Below are 18679 nucleotides of genomic sequence, written 5' to 3'. Positions count from 1 at the left end.
TACAATAAATAATAAAAACATCTTTATTAGACAGTATTTCACATTACTAAGAGCTTGGGAAAAACATAAAAACAATTAAACATTAATTAGAAATTAGCTTAAATAGAAGTTGTGCAAACAGTCAGGCCAAAACCACATTAACTCATTCACTGCCATTGACGGCTATAGACGTCAAAAATTCATTTGAACTATTTCTATTAGTTTAACATTTTTTTCCACTTTTGTTAACAAGAGTATGAAAACCTATTTTTTTTTTTTATTGTACATTTAGAGCAGTGTGATTAATCGTGAGTTAACTATTGAAGTCATGCGATTAATTAAGATGCCTTACGCGATTAAAAAAAAAAAGGGATTATTAAACATTAGGGGCGTCAGGAAATTAAAATTTGTAATCATAATTAATCGCATGACTTCACTAGTTAACTCATGATTAGTCACAAATTTTATATATGTTCTAAATGTACAATAAAAAATTCTAGGTTTGCATACTCTTGTTAACAAAAGTGGAAAAATGTTAAATAGAAATAGTTCAAATGAATGTTTGACGTCTATAGCCGTCAATGGCAGTGAATGAGTTAAAAAAAAAACCACACATTTCATACTTCCGGCAGTGATGCAAAATCCTGCACAAAACTGCATGCTACTCACCAGTGTTTCAAATTTCATTGTAAACAAGGTCAGCAATCACAATGGAGAGTTTTAAACGATAAGATTTAACATTACTGACATGTCCTTCGACTTACTGGGACACTTCATCCTTCACGCGTACCACAACAACACAGATGAAGGATGCCATCTTGTATTTATTAGTGACATCACCTCCAATCAACCAGCAATCTTCCATACATAATAACTGCAAACTCACACATCATCTCCTTCACTTGACAATGGTACGCATTAGCTTTCGTCCTTCATTTTGTCGGTTCGTGTCTATAAAGGAATTAAACGGGGGTTCACATACAAATTCAAACAAAACAATGCTGCAAAGCAGAATACTGATGTTATAAAAATAATACAAACTAAAAGCTGCAGTCAATGGCCAAGACAGTTGTCTAACAGTTGGACGACTTCCAATTGCAGCGAGCAGCGAGCGTCCATTTGCTGCGTCCCATTCAGACAACGTCATTTACTTGTGCAAAAGCTCCTCGTGAGAGGTTGGAGCTTGCTGAAGTGGATGAATGCGGCAGAAGACATCGGAGGAAAGCTCAGAGGTGCCAAGGCGGCTCAAAACGAAGCCGCTGTGAGTTCAGGCTCGCCGTCGTAGATTCAGGTCAGGCGATGGCAGGCTGTCACTTGTTGCGGCGGACACGGGGTGGAACCCCGGGGCTGGGGGAGGAGCCCGGACGCCTCCCGTGGCTCCTCCAGCGTTGGCGCAGGACGAAGTCATAGTTGGAGGTGGTGCACATGGCGTAATACACGTTGGCGTTGTCGGGGACGTGGAGCTCTGAAACGCAAGTGATGTCATGTTGACCTTTGTGATTTGATGGTTGTTTGTTTTTAATTACTTTTTTCTTTTAATCACAGTAAGTATAATTTTTTTTTTTAAACCTGCTGTGATTTTTTTTTAAGCGTGCACACAAGAAATACACTAGATTAAAAAAAAACTAAAACTAATAAACCTACTCTCAAAATTAAAACTAAATAATATAATGAAAAATCCCAAACTATTATAATGCAGGTCCTGAAGCTTACACCTACCTCAAAATTCAAATCAAATCAAAGCAAAAAAAAAAGTCTCAGTACTGAAATGATGATGAACTAATCATATTGTATTAATCCGTACCATTTCCATTGTTGAGCATCTGGCAGAGGTTGAAGTCCTGACAGCTAAAAGCGTCCTCCAGGTTGTGTTTGTCTAGAGCCCTCTGAATGACCTGAGGCGTGTGATCCTGACTTGTCAGCTGAGGGAAAAAGTTTTTGGTCAAAAACAACACATTTCAGCTTCTGCAGCAATCACGGCATTGTATGATTTTGATTGAATTCCCGACTTAACTTAAAACTGTACTTTGTAACAAATATCTTTACAAAAGCAGTTTTTATTTGACCATTTATGACAGAATTTTTTTTAAATTAGTAGATTAACACCTTCATAAAGGTATCTCTTGCAAGCCTCTGGTCAATAGTTTTCAGACTGGATTTGGGTTCGAATATCCCGCCCACAGTCTGCAGATATGACGTCATGTCCACGTTGTGTATGTGAAGAAGGGAGTGAGCAAAAAAAAAAAAGCTTTTTTTTTTTAAAAGGGAGTGTGCAGCTTCATTTATTGGCCACAGGTGGCAGTAGCGATTCAAAATTCAATTTTCTGCGTTCAGTATCTTTCAAGGAATTTCTGTGCTCAAGCTGTTACATCATAGCCTTTATTTTATTTGCTAACTAAACACAGTGGAACCCCACTAAAAACAGAGGAAAGGGACTGGGCCGGCCCGCAAATAGCAAAAGTCTGCATATAAGTGACGGGCATTATAAATGCGTTACTTAAACAAATCTGAAAAAATCAGGAATAAAACTCCAATAAGCATTTTCCACAGAAAATGCAGGTTAGCTTAAAAACAAACAAACAAGAGACGGGCAAGTACCGATATCAGGTATCAGTCCCGGGCCGATATACCCAGCCTTATGTCAAGGTATCGGTACTTGCGACGCTCTTGTGGTCGTTCAACGACCAGGAATTGGAAATAACAAATTGGAAGAATATAAAATTGTCAATAATTTCAATTTGTAAATAATTTCAACCAATTTTAAGGAAAAAATGCTATATTGGAATCCTGCGTTCCCTTGCGATAACGCTGTTCATTTTTCGCCATCTTGCCGATCTTTTTTTGGGAGCAATTTTTCATTACCCCCCCCCCCCCCCCCCTCAGTTTTATACCTTTTTAAAAAAAAACAATTATGAAGGCTTGAACTTGAAAAGTATTTAATGTGTGATGATGGGTTTTACGGTCATAAAACATATACAATAAATGTAAAAAATAAAACTGACTACATCGCGGATTTCACCTTTTATGGGTATTTTTTGGAATGTAAACCCAGAAATAATAAATAAGGAATATATATATTATATATATACGTCTTTCTTAAAAATGACCTGTCATTGTTTTTCGGGGGAAATTTAATGCAAATCCTGTTACCAGCGTATGTTCTACTTCACTATTTTAATATGTCTAAATGACTGAAATGACAGCGAAAGGTCCTTAAAACAAGAAGCTACTATAGTGGTGGTCCAATATTGTATAGCAGACAATAACATGTGTGCTCTCCCTCACCAAAATGCTTTTGTAGACGTTGCCGTTGTTGACACACTCCACGCTGACTCTTACGATACACGAGTCGGCAAGCTGCTTGTTGTAGACGGGCAGCACAGAATGCGTGGAGACGTTAGACAAGGACGAGGAGGAGGCTCCCGAAGAGGAGCAGCTCAGGTCGGGGTGGGAGGAGCTACAGGAGGAGCTGGAGAGGAAGGGAGAGGAGGAGGAGGACAGGGAGGTGTAGTCCTCGGTGATGTTGTGCATTGAGTTGGAGAGCGACTGTGGAGGGAGGAAAAATTGCTTATCATTATTATTTTTTTTAATTACACCCAAAAATATCCCTAACTATTTCTAAGTAGTGTTTTATGGAAAACAAACATTGTCCGGGTCTCTGGAGTGTCTGACAGCCCATTTGTTATGAAATTAATCAACCAAATAAAAAAATCTTTATTTGCCTATTACTGAAAACGATTCGGAATTGTGAAGAAATTAAAAGTCTCCCAATTGGTTAAAAAAAAACAACAACACATAGACAACGTCTATGCTTCTACCTTAAGTTTGAGTCTGAGTGGGGACGAATGCGGGACACTGAGGTCATCCATGTCTGAACTGCTGGAGCTGGAAGACGACACACTAATCTGGTCAGCGTGAGTCTTCCGAAGAGAACCGTCACTGCTTGCTTGTGACCTGCAAAAAAAAAAAAGGTCATAGTTGCTTTCTCTTAGAAGAATAACAAAAGTAAACACTGACCAACCGTAGTGTCAATACTGTACTTTTACAGAGACAATAAAGCTCAGTTCTGATTGACACTGAGATGTCAAGTTACATTCACGTCAAACTGCACTGAATTATACTGAGAGGTGTTTCTAATGCACCGAGCTCAGGTTGTCAGAACTTAAAGACATTCTGTCCGTCTAGGCCAGCAATTCTCAAAGTGTAGAACAATGTCACCCTCTGGTGGCCAAAAATATATATATATAAAAATCCATCCAAGTATTTTTTGAGGTGGTACTTGGTGGAACAAGTCTGAGAACTGGTCAATGTTGGCCTGATAGTAAAAACTTAAGTTTAGACATGAAGCATTTTTTCATGTAGGTTTTGTTTTTGTAATCAAAACCTACAACAGATTTGAAGAGTAATGCAATTTTCTTGGTTTCTACACTACTGCACATGGTTGATATCTAGGGTTGGGCATCATTTTAATTTGATATTTTTTGCATTTTCAAAACTCGATCACCAACCCTATTTATGTCATGCTTTTATTTATTTATTTTTTACAGATGTGAAGATTAGCATCATACTTACGAGGGGAGCTTCTTATTCAACAATCGGCCGCTCCGTAAATTAGGAGAATTGGGACACGGATCAACGGGAGGTTCCAGCTCACGAGACAGTTCATAGCTTCAGGTCAGAAGAAAAAGATGATTAATCCGCATGACTGTGTCACTCGTTTGTCTCTGCATCGTACTAACGGCACGGTCAAGTGTTCTAACCTCTCCTGATCAGTGAGGAAGAGCGTGTGCGCCTGCAGCCAGTTGGTAATGCGAGGGTTCGCCGGAAGCTGGTAGTGGGAACACGAAGCCTGCAGTTGACGAATCTGAGAGATAATTTCAAACTCCTAAAGAAATATGAAGAGAAAACCAACAGTACTAGTTAGAAAAAAATGAACAAGTCAGCAGCCAGTTGACAACAAATAAATAAATAACGTCAGACACCACAAGGGGGCAAAACCTACCCGCCTGCGCTTTTCAAAGTTGATCAGTCCACCCTTTAAGCAGGAGAGAGAATGATGAAAAGGATGCACTACATCTGAACAGGTGGTCTTGCATATGTGATTCCCACTCACCTCCAAAGAATCTGGGAGAGCCGTGTCCAACATAGTGAGGACGGTCAGGTACGAGCCCAGGTAAGGTACAATTCCATCTTTATGCTTCTAAAGACAACAAGGCAACATTTAGTTGCTCGGAAGAGATGAAACCCATTACAGAATATACTGTATGATGATGTGAACATTTACATAAAGTCCACCAAAATAACTATAAAGGACAGGTTCTGCATAACTTTAGTACACGGGATGCATCAGGAAAGTTTCAGGGCTGCTGTCACAAAAGATTTTCAAATCCAAACTACAAACTAAAAGTAAATCGAATGCACTATATCATACACATTCAATAAACATATATGAAACCCTTTAGGAGGGCCAATTTTGATATGGTTTCTAGATTTAAAATAATGTTGTTTTTTTTACTCATTCACTGCCATTGATGGCTATAAACGTCAAAAATTAATTTGAACTATTTCTATTAATGTAACATTTTTCTCCACTTTTGTTAACAAGAGTATTAAAACCTAGAATTTTTTTATTGTACATTTAGAACAGATATAAAAAATGTGATTAATTGTGGGTTAACTAGTGAAGCCATGCAATTAATTACAATTAAAATTTTTAATCTCCTGTTGCCCCAAATTTTTTAATAATCTTTTTTTTTTAATTCATTCACTGACATTGACGGCTATGAACGTAAAAAATAATCTCAACTATTGCTATTGGTTTAACATTTTTTCCACTTTTATCAACAAGAGTATGAAAGCCTAGATTTTTTTTATTGTACATTTAGAACAGATATAAAATTTGTGATTAATCGAGTTAACTAGTGAAGTAAGAGATTAATTACAGTTAAAAAATGTAATCGCTTGTCACCCCTAATTTTTAATAAAATATATTTTTAATGATTTTATGGCAGTGAATGAGTTAAAAACATTTTTTTATTATTATTATTATTATCGTTGGCATCTTAGAGGTCAATTTAAAATTTTATTCTTCTATTGGTCAGTCCTAAACCCATGTTTTGGAAAATCCTGTGTAAAATGCTCATTTTCTGTAGTATTATTGTCAAACTTGAACTGGAATTAGGGAAGACCTCAAACGTTCATATTGTAGTGTTTTTCAGTCCAGCACACCATTCTACATTCATTTTCAAGGCAGATTTTGTGACAAAATAATTGGACGAACATAAAATATCATTTTTCTTTGTATTCAAACTTCCATTATTCAGTGCCAGTAGCACTTAAACAGATTTTGACTGCTGGGAATAAAAAAAATCAAAGTGTTATCTTTAAAAAAAAAAAGAAAAAAAAAGACGAAAATTATGCTGATAGTCCAAATGGTTCAAGAACAAGTTCAAGTTTACTTTGGGTGCATTTTTTTGGGGGCGTTTTCGGCAAAAATGACACGACTGGTAAGGCTTATTTTAAGATTTAATTGACTGTTTTGTTGCTTAGAATTAGTTTAAAGCTTTTTTATTTATTTATTAAAATGTCCTTGACTTGTTGCTTAGAATGTTTTTTTCGCTTATTCTAAGCAACAAATAAGGGTATTTAACCGTTTAAAATAAGTGTTTAAGGCTTATTTTAAGATTTAATTGACTTGTTTTGTTGTTTGGAATTAGTTTGTCAATCTTATTTAAAGATAAATATATATCTACACATTTGCCTTATTTTAAGAAATCTAAGTTTCTAAATTATTTTGCTGCATGGACAGATCATTTCACTAATTCCAAGTAATTTTCCCTTGAAATAAGTGTTCATATCTAATATTTAGACCCTGCGTTTTTGCAGCGTACTCTGCTGTTCTGTCAAAAGCTACAAATGTGTTTGATCACAAACATGTCTCTATGATAGCAGCTAGCAAGCTAAACTAAGCTGGAGTCACACAATCACATCCATCACATAATGTTGTTTCCCATTAACGATACAATAAATTGCTTACTTTTTAAAATGATTGTAAGTCAATATATAAACATATTATAAATCCATGGAGTGAACGAATCGGTACACCCTTACGTACCATCTGTTTGGAACAGAGCAGGGGTGACCTTTTGCTGGCATTGACCTCTTGCTGACTCCCTTCCTGTCGCAAAACACAAGCCAGCTTTGACTGAATACCATGACGGCACTAAGGAAGCCCATGTGACAAAATGCAGGGTGTGGTAGATGACAACACAACAGACATATTACATATACATATTACATAAGTGTTCGTTCCCTGCTTGAGCACCTGCTGACAGGGTGTTGCTGCGTGTCAAAGGGTGAGTCAGGAAAGAGACTCATGTGGTGCTGTCAGTCTTGATATTTTTATGGGCTGTTGATAAAAGGCAACCTCAATAAATACTCTAGGCTTCATACACACATGCACCGACAGAGAATAAAAGAGGCTGAGAAACAGATGAAACTGGAGCCTGGATATTCATCAAATGATTTGAAATAAAGGTCAAAAAGAAAAGCTATTGTTTGAACAAGAGGATCAACAAGCAACGGCGCTGTGTACACAGTTACAGTCCACCACACTGATTAGGCGCACAATACATGCATATTGTGTAATGTCACTTTTTTTCAGACCAATACCAGTAAGAGGATTCTCACCGATACCTCTTGTACTTTTGAGATATATATATATTAAATTCATTAAAAGACTTTTCTGAAGCAGATGATGACTTGCCGATGTGTCAAACTGCTGTAGAATGGCGGCAAGTACTGCTGAGGGGGATTTACTCAATGTCGGATTTTGTTTGCCTGAAGTATCGGTGGCTGGTATCGGCAGCCTCCAAAAGTACAGATACCTTAAAATAAGCCTGGTATCAGCACCGAGGCCACTACCTGGTATCAATACTTGCCCATCCCTATCAAAAAGTCTCATTTTTGTTATTATACTTGTATAATAACAAACTATATTATAAAATATGTGTTGCATAAGAAGTAGTGGTATCCAAGTACACAATGTTACTTGCCTCTGTCAGGATCTCTCGGTTGGCCAGCACACAGTTTTCATCAGGAAATGTCTCACACAGATGCTTGAAGGTAGCCATGCCTTCCCTGAAAACAGGAAATAAAGACTTTGGTGCCCTGAAGTCAACTTGACTGAAGCCGTCAGATGCAAGCTCAAAACGATGCTTTACTGTATCGTGACCTCCGCCAAGATGGTAATGGCTACCGACAGTATTTTTATTTTTTAACTCAACTGCATTTTTTTTTAAACTCAATCACTCCCAGACATTTTCACTGAAGCAAACCCCTTTGCTCCCGGCTGTTTTACTGGATTTTGACTGATTTTGCAAGGCCCACAGAATATTGTGTTCTATTGTTATAAAAACATGGAGGAACCTACCAAAAGAAAGATTTGAGTCTCTACTTTCATCAGGAAATAAAAGTAGATTTGTTTCTGTTTCCGTTTTGCAGCAATTAGCATTAGAATATAGTTAAGTTTCATCATTATTCACAAACCTGTTAAAAACACAGGGGGAAATAGCTTTTGTGCAACTGGTCAGAAGCTGCATCAAAGTTCTAGCATACATTTTTTTAAAAACACATAAAAAAAAACTATAAATACGTTTTAGGGACCATGGCAATAGTAACTCATTCACTGCCATAAATTCATTAAAAATATATATATATATTATTAAAAATTAGGGGCAAGAGGCGATTATTTCTTTTTATTGTAATTAATCGCACGACTTCACTAGTTAACTCATAAATTAATCACAAATTTTACATCTGTTCTAAATGTACAATAAACAATTATAGGTTTTCATACTCTTGTTACAAAAGTTGGAAAAAATGTTAAACTAATAAAAATAGTTAAAATAATTTTTTGACGTTTATAGCCGTCAATGGCCGTGAATGATTTTTTTTTTTTTAAAATGAAAAAAAAAAATATTAACAATTTGGGGCGTCAGGCAATTAAAGTTTTTAATTGTAATTAATCGCATGACTTCACTAGTTAACTTACGATTAATCACAAATTTCATATCTGTTCTAAATGTACAATAAAAAAAGTCTAGGTTTTCATACATACATAATTGGAAAAAAACTGTTAAACTAATAAAAATAGTTCAAATAAAATGTTGACGTTTATAGCCGTCAATGGCAGTCAATGAGTTAAAATAGAATTTTTATACGTTTTTGAGAGCAAATAAATTAATGTAATCAGATTTTCATGAAGGCATATTCTTTGAAGGATTATCAATTTAAATGTTCAGCCTCTCTAAATGTATTGTTTCATGTTTTCCTATAGAGCAGTTGAAGTGTTTTGAAGATTGCTCACTTGCTGACAGCCCGCCAGGTCTTCTTGAGGCGATACACGGCATTGGACTGCAGGGCAGACAGGATGGCCCGTAAGGAAGAAAAATTCTTCAGCTGCCTGCACGCCTGCAAAAATCCAGTATGAGCACACTTCTGTCATTCATGCCATCCAAGCATGCTTTGTTTGACCACACCGACCTGTGCCACATCGATCCACCACTCAAGGATGCGCGCTCTGCAGGAAGGCTCGCTGTGAGAGGAGTGAGGTAGGCCCGGGCCGCTTGAAGGGTAGAGGAAGCTCAAGGAGGGGTTGGGTGATGAGATGGGAGAGGAAGTGGAGGGGCTCGGAGAAGACGGGCAAAGCAGCGACGTGATGACGAGGTTGGTGACGGCGTTGAACTGGGAAATGGTGGCACGGACGCTGGGCGCCAGATTGCGGTTTTCCTTTTTGTCGCGTTGTGACCACACACAGCCAAGGCAGTGGAACGGTAACACTCGGACAAAGAGTTCCTGTGGGGGGAGAGGAATTAGCAATACTGGAAGTTGAATACACATTCGTCAATAGAGTGCAATAAATGGTAAGATTAGTCACCATGTCCAATCTGGTGAGCTGTTCCGCTACATCAGTGACGGAGAAGTTCATAAAGATGTCTCGGTCTTCCTCCTTGCAGAGCAGCACTCTGTCGTCCACTGACGCGAGATGGCTGCGCTCTGGAGGTGACAACACGAATAACATTTCACAAAAAGGAAAGACACGGGCTTTTTGTGGAATTTCACCAGATTGTGATTATAGTCTGCGTGTTGATTGATTTTTAATTTTTTTTTAATTTTACTTATTGTGGAAATGAAGCATTGCCACATATGTTCTTGTGATTTTTATTCTCCACACTTTTTTGCCGTGTAATCGCTCCCAGATAATGCTTCCGATTTACACGGTTCAAATTCAGTTAAAAAACTTGCTTCAAAAATTCACGCCTTCCGGGGTATATATCCTCTGATTCCACATCACTTACAGTATTCGCACAATTTAAGTTTAAATATAAACGTTTCCCCATTCATTTTCAATGGGACAGACATTGAATTTTTTCTAAGTCCCATTTTCCACGCCCACTTCCATACATACAACTGATCATCATTACCAGCTCTCTGATACTGCTCAGTGGTGCAGTTGGTAAAGTGCATTGTCCAGTAACCAGGAGGTCGCGGGTTCGAATATCACCTGTACATTGCAAATATATCCATGGCCATTAAGCTAAGTGATATACAAGTAAACCAACTCACTATCATATCAGGAAATGCATTGTAATTTCGCTGAAATGATTAAACACGTGTCCCCGTTCAGCATCGTTTCCAGCTTTGTACAAAACTTTTAAATATGAATATGCTCAGTTCTTAGAGCAATTGCCTGCCACCACGAAGAACCTGGGTTCAATCACCGCTTGGACCACATTTTAGCACATTCGATGGTTTGAATCCCACCTTAGACTGGTTGCAGCTCAACTTTTCTTTTTTTTCTCATTTAGCTTTCAACTGCAATTAACAATGAGTAATTTTCACATAATTTGTCTTTCAATTTGCTTGATAAGCATTCAACTATTAGCATTCAGCTTTCAGCATTCCCACACAATTTCTCAGAAACTGCACTTAGTCTAGTTGTATTTTTGCATTTTATGGACTGATTTTTCATGTTTTTAATAGTTGGTTTTACTAGATCTTATTTGTAGGATAGTGTGTGGATCTCAATGTGCAGCACTTTGGAAATGTTTGTTTATAAAATGTGCCATAGAAATAAAGTGGATTGGATTGATAGCTGTGGTTGTGAGCGAATAAGCAGTTGGTTACAAAACTACAAGTTTCCTCTACCTTGTTCCTGGAGTGACTTGAGCAGGCTCTCTGCGGTCTGAGCCAAGCGTCTGAAGCAGAGGCGCCGACGCAAGTTGGCACATAAGAACCGGAGGGATCCGAATTGAGGGGGTTCATGGAAGTCTGCGCTGTAGTCCCCCAACCACAGCCTGATTACCGGACACAAGGCACTACGAAAAATTGAGAAAAATTAATCCGATTAGATTTTTTTCTCATATTGTCATGGTTTGAATTCAGAGACAATATGCAACCTGGAAATGTCCATTTTTTGTGGACTGAATGCAAATCCAAATGAATCACGTGAATGCACTCACCTTTGCAAGGAGATGGTGTTTGAGTCATCTCTGTGAGAAAAAGGGAACGAGACTTTGTTAGGTTTGATTATTTGGATAGAAACATATATTTGTAATTTATTTCTCATTAAAGAAGGATTTGTGAATGCTTATGGGAAACTAGTGGGGTTCAGTACCTCCAACAAGATTAAGAACCGCTGCTCTATCAATAGCAGGATTGCTCAATGCAAGGACATCACTTAAAAAAAAAGATTCATACAAAACTTGGATGTAATTCAGGTTGTGTTCAATTACAGATCTGAAACAAAATCCTGCGAAACAAAGGATAACGTTTATGTCCCAAGAGTGTTCTCAGACTGACGGCAAGCCTGTTGCCACCAGCAGCACAGGTATGAGGGTGACTGTTTGACAAATAACATTACATCTACACTTGTATTTGGCATGTGAGCCAAATAGTCACATGTAGAGAGAAAAATAAAAGAACATTTGTTTGCTAAAGCGTTCACGTCAAACCATCTGGAAATTAGAATGTTAAGAGTGCAGTTTTATTTTTGTCTCTTGAGCCTCAATACAACGTGAGGAGAAAGATAGCCATCTTTGTTGACTCTCAAAGAATACATGTCACAGATACATGCAGCATTTCAATAGAGGTTTCGCTACACATAGCTTAGGTGTCCAATAGCCTCTTTCAACCTTGATGTATGACTCACCTGCCAGGCAGTCCAACCAGGCTAGTGGCCTCAAGACAGGTTATATGTATGACACTAGTGGGCAACTTGTGAAGCTGTGACATGACATTGCACCTCCTGTATTTAAGGCAAGTTGTTAACATCTTTTTACACATGCAAAGCAGTTAAGCAAGTCTATATAGTAGTTAATAGATGTTTTATGATAGAGGCAGTTTGACCCTGGAACTAAATATTAGCTATGGGGAAAAACCTGTTTTGAAAAAGTAAACAAATGACGTAAATTATTGTTCCAGACCAGATTGCATTTGACCTTGGAGGTTCCACTGTACTTTAATTGGGGGAGTAAAATGTTGCTGAATATTTTGGTTATGAAAGAAGAGAATTCTGTATCGCATATCTTTGAGGTTATTACCTATGAAGTGTTTGGTGAGTGGTTATTAAAACTATAAAACTGCCAGGAGCTTTGTTCATCACAGCAATTGATATGCAAACACTAGTCTTGACTGAACGTTAGCAGAAACGTTAGCCAAAGTTGTAGACTAGCAGACAAGTATTAAACCGACATTTTGGCTCATGCAGTTCAAAAAGGAAAGTCTCACCTGTGAAAAAGCAGCTCAATGAGATTATTGGTAGAAATGAAAGCTCTGTAGGTAGAGAGGAAAACGTGGACGTAGTCAGGTTCCTGATTTTCGGGATCCAGCAGGTGGGCGACCAAGTGCTCCAGGGTGCCGGCTTTGAGTCGGCGCAGCTTCACTGTGTGGTAGTAGACATAACCGGAGGCTGTGCCGTCTGCCGCCATGGCCATGTCTGTGCTCGGCATGACGGGCTCTCGTCGCAGCGTGATGCCAAACACAGCACCGTTCTCCTCTTCGTCCCCCCATTCCTGTACATGGTCCTGTAGGGGTAAATGCACTTGTTGAAGTACGGGCTACACACTAATGCTCGACGATATTGTATTTCCTCAGATTTTTTTTTAAAGCAATTTTAGCAAATGTTTGATTTTTTTTTTTTTACCCTATAAATATATAGTAGTAAACTCGAGTTGGAGATAAAATGAACCATTACTCACCCAAGCCAATGTGTGGATATCATCGACCAAACATGACACAATACTAATGGTATTAATCTTCTTTCATAACTTTATAACCCAGTGTATTTCTACGCACTAAGTGAGCTCTAATTCAACATGGTGACAAATATACACATGTGCAGCACAAACCTCATGACAAACTGACTCAGTCTTCACAATGCTCAACCAATTATTGTGATTTAGCTTGTGACCTGACCCGATGACTGCAACATAAAGCACACGTTCAGGAACAAGCTGTCACTGCAGTGACTGTCACTCTCGTTCTAATTAATCTGACAATAAAGTTTCACCTCAAAATTATACTTGATATATATAGGCGCTAACTCCAAGGTTGTCAAATTAACAACACGCAATATTTTAAATAATATGCACCTTCAAACCAGTAGCAAAACTGAATTAAAAAGTCTTGGGATAAAGCACAGTTACGGGTAAGTGTAAACATGGTTGTTGTCGAAAATTGATGCTAACTCAACTCACCACTGATAACTGCCATTTCCCCGCAGTTCCCATTTTTGCATGGCGACACTCACGTTTAGTGAACAATGTGATGCGCAATGCTCCGACAAGACACAAACTTTAAAATACATCGAATATGCATAGCAGCATGAGTTCGAAGCACGTCATAATGGAGCAACGGACACAATCCAAAAGATAAAAGAGACAAGAGTAAGAGGGGGCGGTACAGGGAAGTGCCAGGTGTGGGCGGGGCTAGCACAGACGACCAATGGGAATGAAGTCATCACCGATAACGTAATACAAAATGTAAACAAACATCCATCCATTTATTTCCTGAACCGCTTATTCCTATTGAGAAATGCACCTTCTGTGAGTCAGAGACAATTCCACATTTATTTTGTAACCGCGGTGGGTCATCTCATTTTGGAGGGATTTAGAAAATTATCTGCATAAAAAAACTGGACGTACCATCACAGTAGTTGGTCTTAAGATACATTTACAAGATTTGTAAGTTCTTTGTCCTTTGTGATCCACCTTATACTGCTAATTGTTACCTTTTACTTACCAAAAATGAGAATCTTGTATAATTTAATGTTTACACAAAAACACTTTGAATCTAAGGATTTAAGGTATTTGTATGCTGCAATACCTTAGTCATTTATCATATAGACCTTGAATGAAAATGAGCCCACTGTGCCTTTACATTTACTGCTTTTTTAATTTTTTTGTTTTTGTTTGATGCTTGTATAGTTTTATTCCTTTTAAGACAATGTACCTGGTACAAATATTGATGTTTATGCACTTTATTACATAATGTCTGCATATTTTTTGTTTTTGTTCATAACAAAGTTTCAATACAAACAACTCCTTCTTGCTACTTTTTAGTTTACGGTACTGAGCTCACACTGTACATTTGTTGGCATCAAACACTAAACCAAAGCTCTATTTCTGCTTTTAATTGGAGAACAGTTATAATAATTCTGAGACAACACAATTAAATGTTCTTAGTATGTCAGGTGCTGTGCGCTTTTCCCACATTATGGAGACTTCCCAACAATTAATTTTTGCTATAACGAATGCATTTAACAGCTAAGACAACAACCACAACATATATGAAAATAAAAACATAGCTGTATTAAATTTCTATGACCAAATATGCGATGTTTGAAAATAATTACACTGAATTTGCACAGCTATTCTCTAAAATTTCTCGGTTTAAGATAATCATTGGAGTTGTCCATCCCAGTCTCGGGCCAACATCAACATGCGAGGTTTAGTGCACTGCTGCCTCCAAAGAATCCAGTTGGGACACTTTTGTACCAGCAAGTAGCTTGCGTTCCTGCCTGTGGCGTGAGGGGAGTGGCGGGGAAACACCCGCAGCATGAAACAGGTCATGCTGCCATCTGCGAAAGAAACTTTCGTTCCGTCACGCCAAAGAATCCAAATGTAAAGAGTGCCACTTATAGAGATGGGCAGAAGAATTGCGTTATTTGTGTGGAATTGATTATTGATTAATTGCGCACACTACTTCACACTAGTGAGGCAAAACTGTGCACTAATTGACATCCTTTAGTACTAGCGCTTGATGACTAGTATATTAGAATGTCTACTAACTAGTTGTACTATACTGTAGTGCACCGTTTGGACTCACTGGTAACATGTTGTTGTACTATAGTGCACCCGGTCATTCTGCTAGTATTATTAGTAACACTAAACATGGATCATTTTTCAGAGTTTGAACGTGAATCTGTACAAGAATACGACGGAAAATTGTATTTTACCTTTTTACTAGCTTGTTGCTTGTGTAAACATACCCAAAAAGCATCCGTCTAAATGAACCCACCACTGCACAGCCTCACATTATGACAACGCTAACAAGCAGACAAGAGGAAATGTTGATCAGGCAGGCTACACGTGAGTCTAACAATGAGCCTTTTGTTGCCCTAATGAGATTCTGGCAATACATCGAGCATCATTCCTTCCTGTTGCCCATGTACTCTTTGCAAACAAAAGGGCACACCGAGCCAGAAACGAGCGCAATTATGACTGATTAGTCACTTGAATGGTTGAGGAGGTGACAAGCAAACAACAAAGACCTTTCCCAAAGTTAGGGGTGCTTCCTCAAAAATTCCACCTGCCCACAAGGCTTGCAAGCTGAAAATAAACCATACTCCTCCATACTGTGACGACATACCCGCTGGCGTTTTTCAAACTTTATTTACGATTTAAGACAGCTTTAGCTTCCCAACATATACTGTGCACTACAATATGTCTCTAATAAAAGTTATATTAGGATACAGAACAGGGATGTTTTTAACTCATTCACTTCCACTGACGGCTATAGATGTCAAAAATTCAGTTGAACTATTTCTATTAGTTAAATTTTTTTCCCCACTTTTGTTAACAAGAGTATGAAAACATAGAATTTTTTTTATTGTACATTTAGAACAGGTATAAAATTTGTAATTAATCAAGAGTTAACTAGTGAAGTTATGCGATTAATCACGATTACATTTTTAAATTGTAATTAATCGCATGACTTCAATAGTTAACTCACTATTAATCACAAATTTTATATCTGTTCTAAATGTACAATATTTTTTTTCTAGGTTTTCATACTGTTGTTAGCAAAAGTGGAAAAAATGTTAAACTACTAGAAATAGTGTAAATTAATTTTTGACGTCTATAGCCGTCAATGGCAGTGAATGAGTTAATTACATTAAATAGGCTACTTCCAAATTGAGTATTTGGTCAGATTTAGAGACACAATCTAGCAGAATGCTGTACCATCTCATTGTTACCAAGCTGGTAAGAAAGCCCTATTTTGTTCGGAGGTCACTACAGTCAGAAGTGGGTACTAAAGTATAGTTTGGGATAAATTCTACTTGCCAGAGTATTTTTGATCCAACATACTTATTACTCGAGTATGAAGAAAAGGCACTTTTACCCAATGAGCTGCATTCATTCACCATTTTTTTTCAATCTATTCATTAGGAGTGTCAGGCAATTATTATTTTTTTTATCGTAATTAATCGCATGACTTAAAAAGTTAATTCACGATTAATCGCAAGATCCAAGAAGTGGATTGGTCCCTTTTTTTTTTTTACCCAAATTGGGTTATTTTTATTTTTGACACAACGGTTTTTACCCAGCTCTTATTCACACTGAATGACAGTTTTGAAAAATAGTTGGGTCAAAAGTAACCCAAACAGGGTCAAGAAGGGACTGATCCAGGTTTTTGAGTTATTCATTTAACCCAAAAAGTTAGGTTAAATGAAGAACCTATGCACAAAACACAAAAAAATGGGCTGTTTTGTGGGTTATTTATTTGACACAACTTTTTAGGTTATGTTAAATGAATAACGCAAAAATGTTGGATTACTCCCGTTTTGACCCAATTTGGGTTATTTTTTACATTGAGTGCAATGTTTACATCTAAGTGTACAAAAAGTAGCAGTTTCATAATGAGTTTACAAGCTGCACATATGCTAACAAAACAGTCATATGTGGCCATTACCCAAACTGTCAAATGTACATCTTTTGGAGTAAAAAGTATCCTTTCTACAATACAGACACAAAAACACACATCAAGTGCAAGTTAGGTACTATAAAACGTAGCTTCAAATAAATAAAAACAATACTTTATCAATCATGTTTTAGTTGAGGTTGAGCTCACCTCACACTGCTCATCAGAAGCCAACAGCTGGAAGCTCCTCAGCCACACCCCATGCTCCTTGTCCACAACATGTGCGTCCACCGAGTGACTCGGCCTCAGCCTCAGTAGCTTCTTCATCCTTCCCACCTGCGTGCGGAGGCTGCGGGACTCCCCTCCATCATTGCCTCCACTCACCGGAAGAACGGCTCTCATCTCCCACACTATGTCACACACACTAAGGCTCACTCGCCTTGCTAGATCTCACCCACACCTGATGTCTCATCTGCGTCGGAGAGGGAAAAAAAACGTCAACACCCTGTGGCACCATTTTGCACATTATTCTCTGCGTGAGTAACATTCATGTTAAATTCAGCCAAGGTGTATGCTAAAATGAATGGCTGAATGTGAAATCCTCTCTAAAATTGTGGATGAGCACATATTGTCATGTCCCAATTGGTCAGTCCACACGTGTTTGTTTGTTTTTTTTACAAATTTGTGTCCAATCAAAAGTGTTGACAATGGCTTGACTATGCAAAGTTGAGGATTGAAACAAACTTGGGTGTTTTTGGGGTCTCCTTAAAAAGTGATGATTTTGGCGGTATTACATTTTTTTTTAACCTTAATTCAACCAGGTAAAATGTTTGAGAACTAATTCTCATTTACAAACATGACCGACACATTTCATTACTCTACAGTCACTATACGGTATTGGTATGGACAGGCAAATATGCAATGGTATATTAATTGTTAATAAATAATACTGTATTTTCCAGATCAATTAAGTAGTGTGATAAATTCCAGCTCACCTAATTATATTGCATGGCACACTATGTCCTGCAGCACAATGGCTGGGGATCACTGCACTAGAAGCTTGCTGACCTATTTTACACGCTACAATCATCAGGTAAAGCCATGATAACATAATTAGTTATCTTGCAGAAAAAGTCCACTATTTTCAGGAGGTTTCAAACTTTGGACTTTACTTCTATATTTTTCAAAAGTGGGAAATTAATCAGGAACCATTAAAATAAGATGAAAAAATATATTAAGCTATTTTTTACACAGTGCTGACCTAATAATCATTATATAATAATACTAATGAGATTTGTTACTCATGACACATATTGTAAATGCAAAATCAAACCTAAGGGGAAAAAATTAACTAAAGACACTTAACAAACACCAATACGGTAAACTGACCATCTTACATGTTTAGAGTTAACATAAGGTTCTAAACAATATAAACTAGTGTAAATAAATGAAAGAAATATATAACATATGAAGCACAAAATAATTAGAAAACCATATA

General features: G+C 37.6%; 1 protein-coding gene across 1 annotated transcript; it reads right to left on the bottom strand.

The window, feature by feature from the left end:
- Positions 1 to 17621, bottom strand: rgl3a (ral guanine nucleotide dissociation stimulator-like 3a). The gene is made up of 17 exons (XM_077571272.1): positions 17392 to 17621; positions 12769 to 13064; positions 11502 to 11531; positions 11188 to 11357; positions 9917 to 10035; positions 9523 to 9834; positions 9347 to 9450; positions 8034 to 8118; positions 7094 to 7156; positions 5093 to 5179; positions 4982 to 5014; positions 4740 to 4864; positions 4552 to 4647; positions 3798 to 3933; positions 3265 to 3525; positions 1784 to 1901; positions 1 to 1444 (listed from the first exon to the last, which is right to left on the bottom strand). Exons 1-17 carry the CDS (start codon positions 17581 to 17583, stop codon positions 1290 to 1292), a joined length of 2382 nt encoding a protein of 793 aa, XP_077427398.1. The 5' UTR covers positions 17584 to 17621; the 3' UTR covers positions 1 to 1289.
- Positions 17622 to 18679: the final 1058 nt, after the last annotated feature.

The sequence above is a fragment of the Vanacampus margaritifer genome, chromosome 7, assembly GCF_051991255.1.
Source record: "Vanacampus margaritifer isolate UIUO_Vmar chromosome 7, RoL_Vmar_1.0, whole genome shotgun sequence".
NCBI classification, from domain to species: domain Eukaryota; kingdom Metazoa; phylum Chordata; class Actinopteri; order Syngnathiformes; family Syngnathidae; genus Vanacampus; species Vanacampus margaritifer.
This window is presented reverse-complemented; position numbering and strand designations above follow the sequence as displayed.

Coding starts and splice junctions, on each gene's coding strand:
- rgl3a (XM_077571272.1), bottom strand. CDS start 17,583: ATGAGAGCCGTTCTTCCGGTGAGTGGAGGCAATGATGGAGGGGAGTCC. Junction 13,065..17,391: donor CTTCTGATGAGCAGTGTGAG/GTGAGCTCAACC, acceptor TTACCCCTACAG/GACCATGTACAGGAATGGGG. Junction 9,451..9,522: donor GGTGGATCGATGTGGCACAG/GTCGGTGTGGTC, acceptor GGATTTTTGCAG/GCGTGCAGGCAGCTGAAGAA.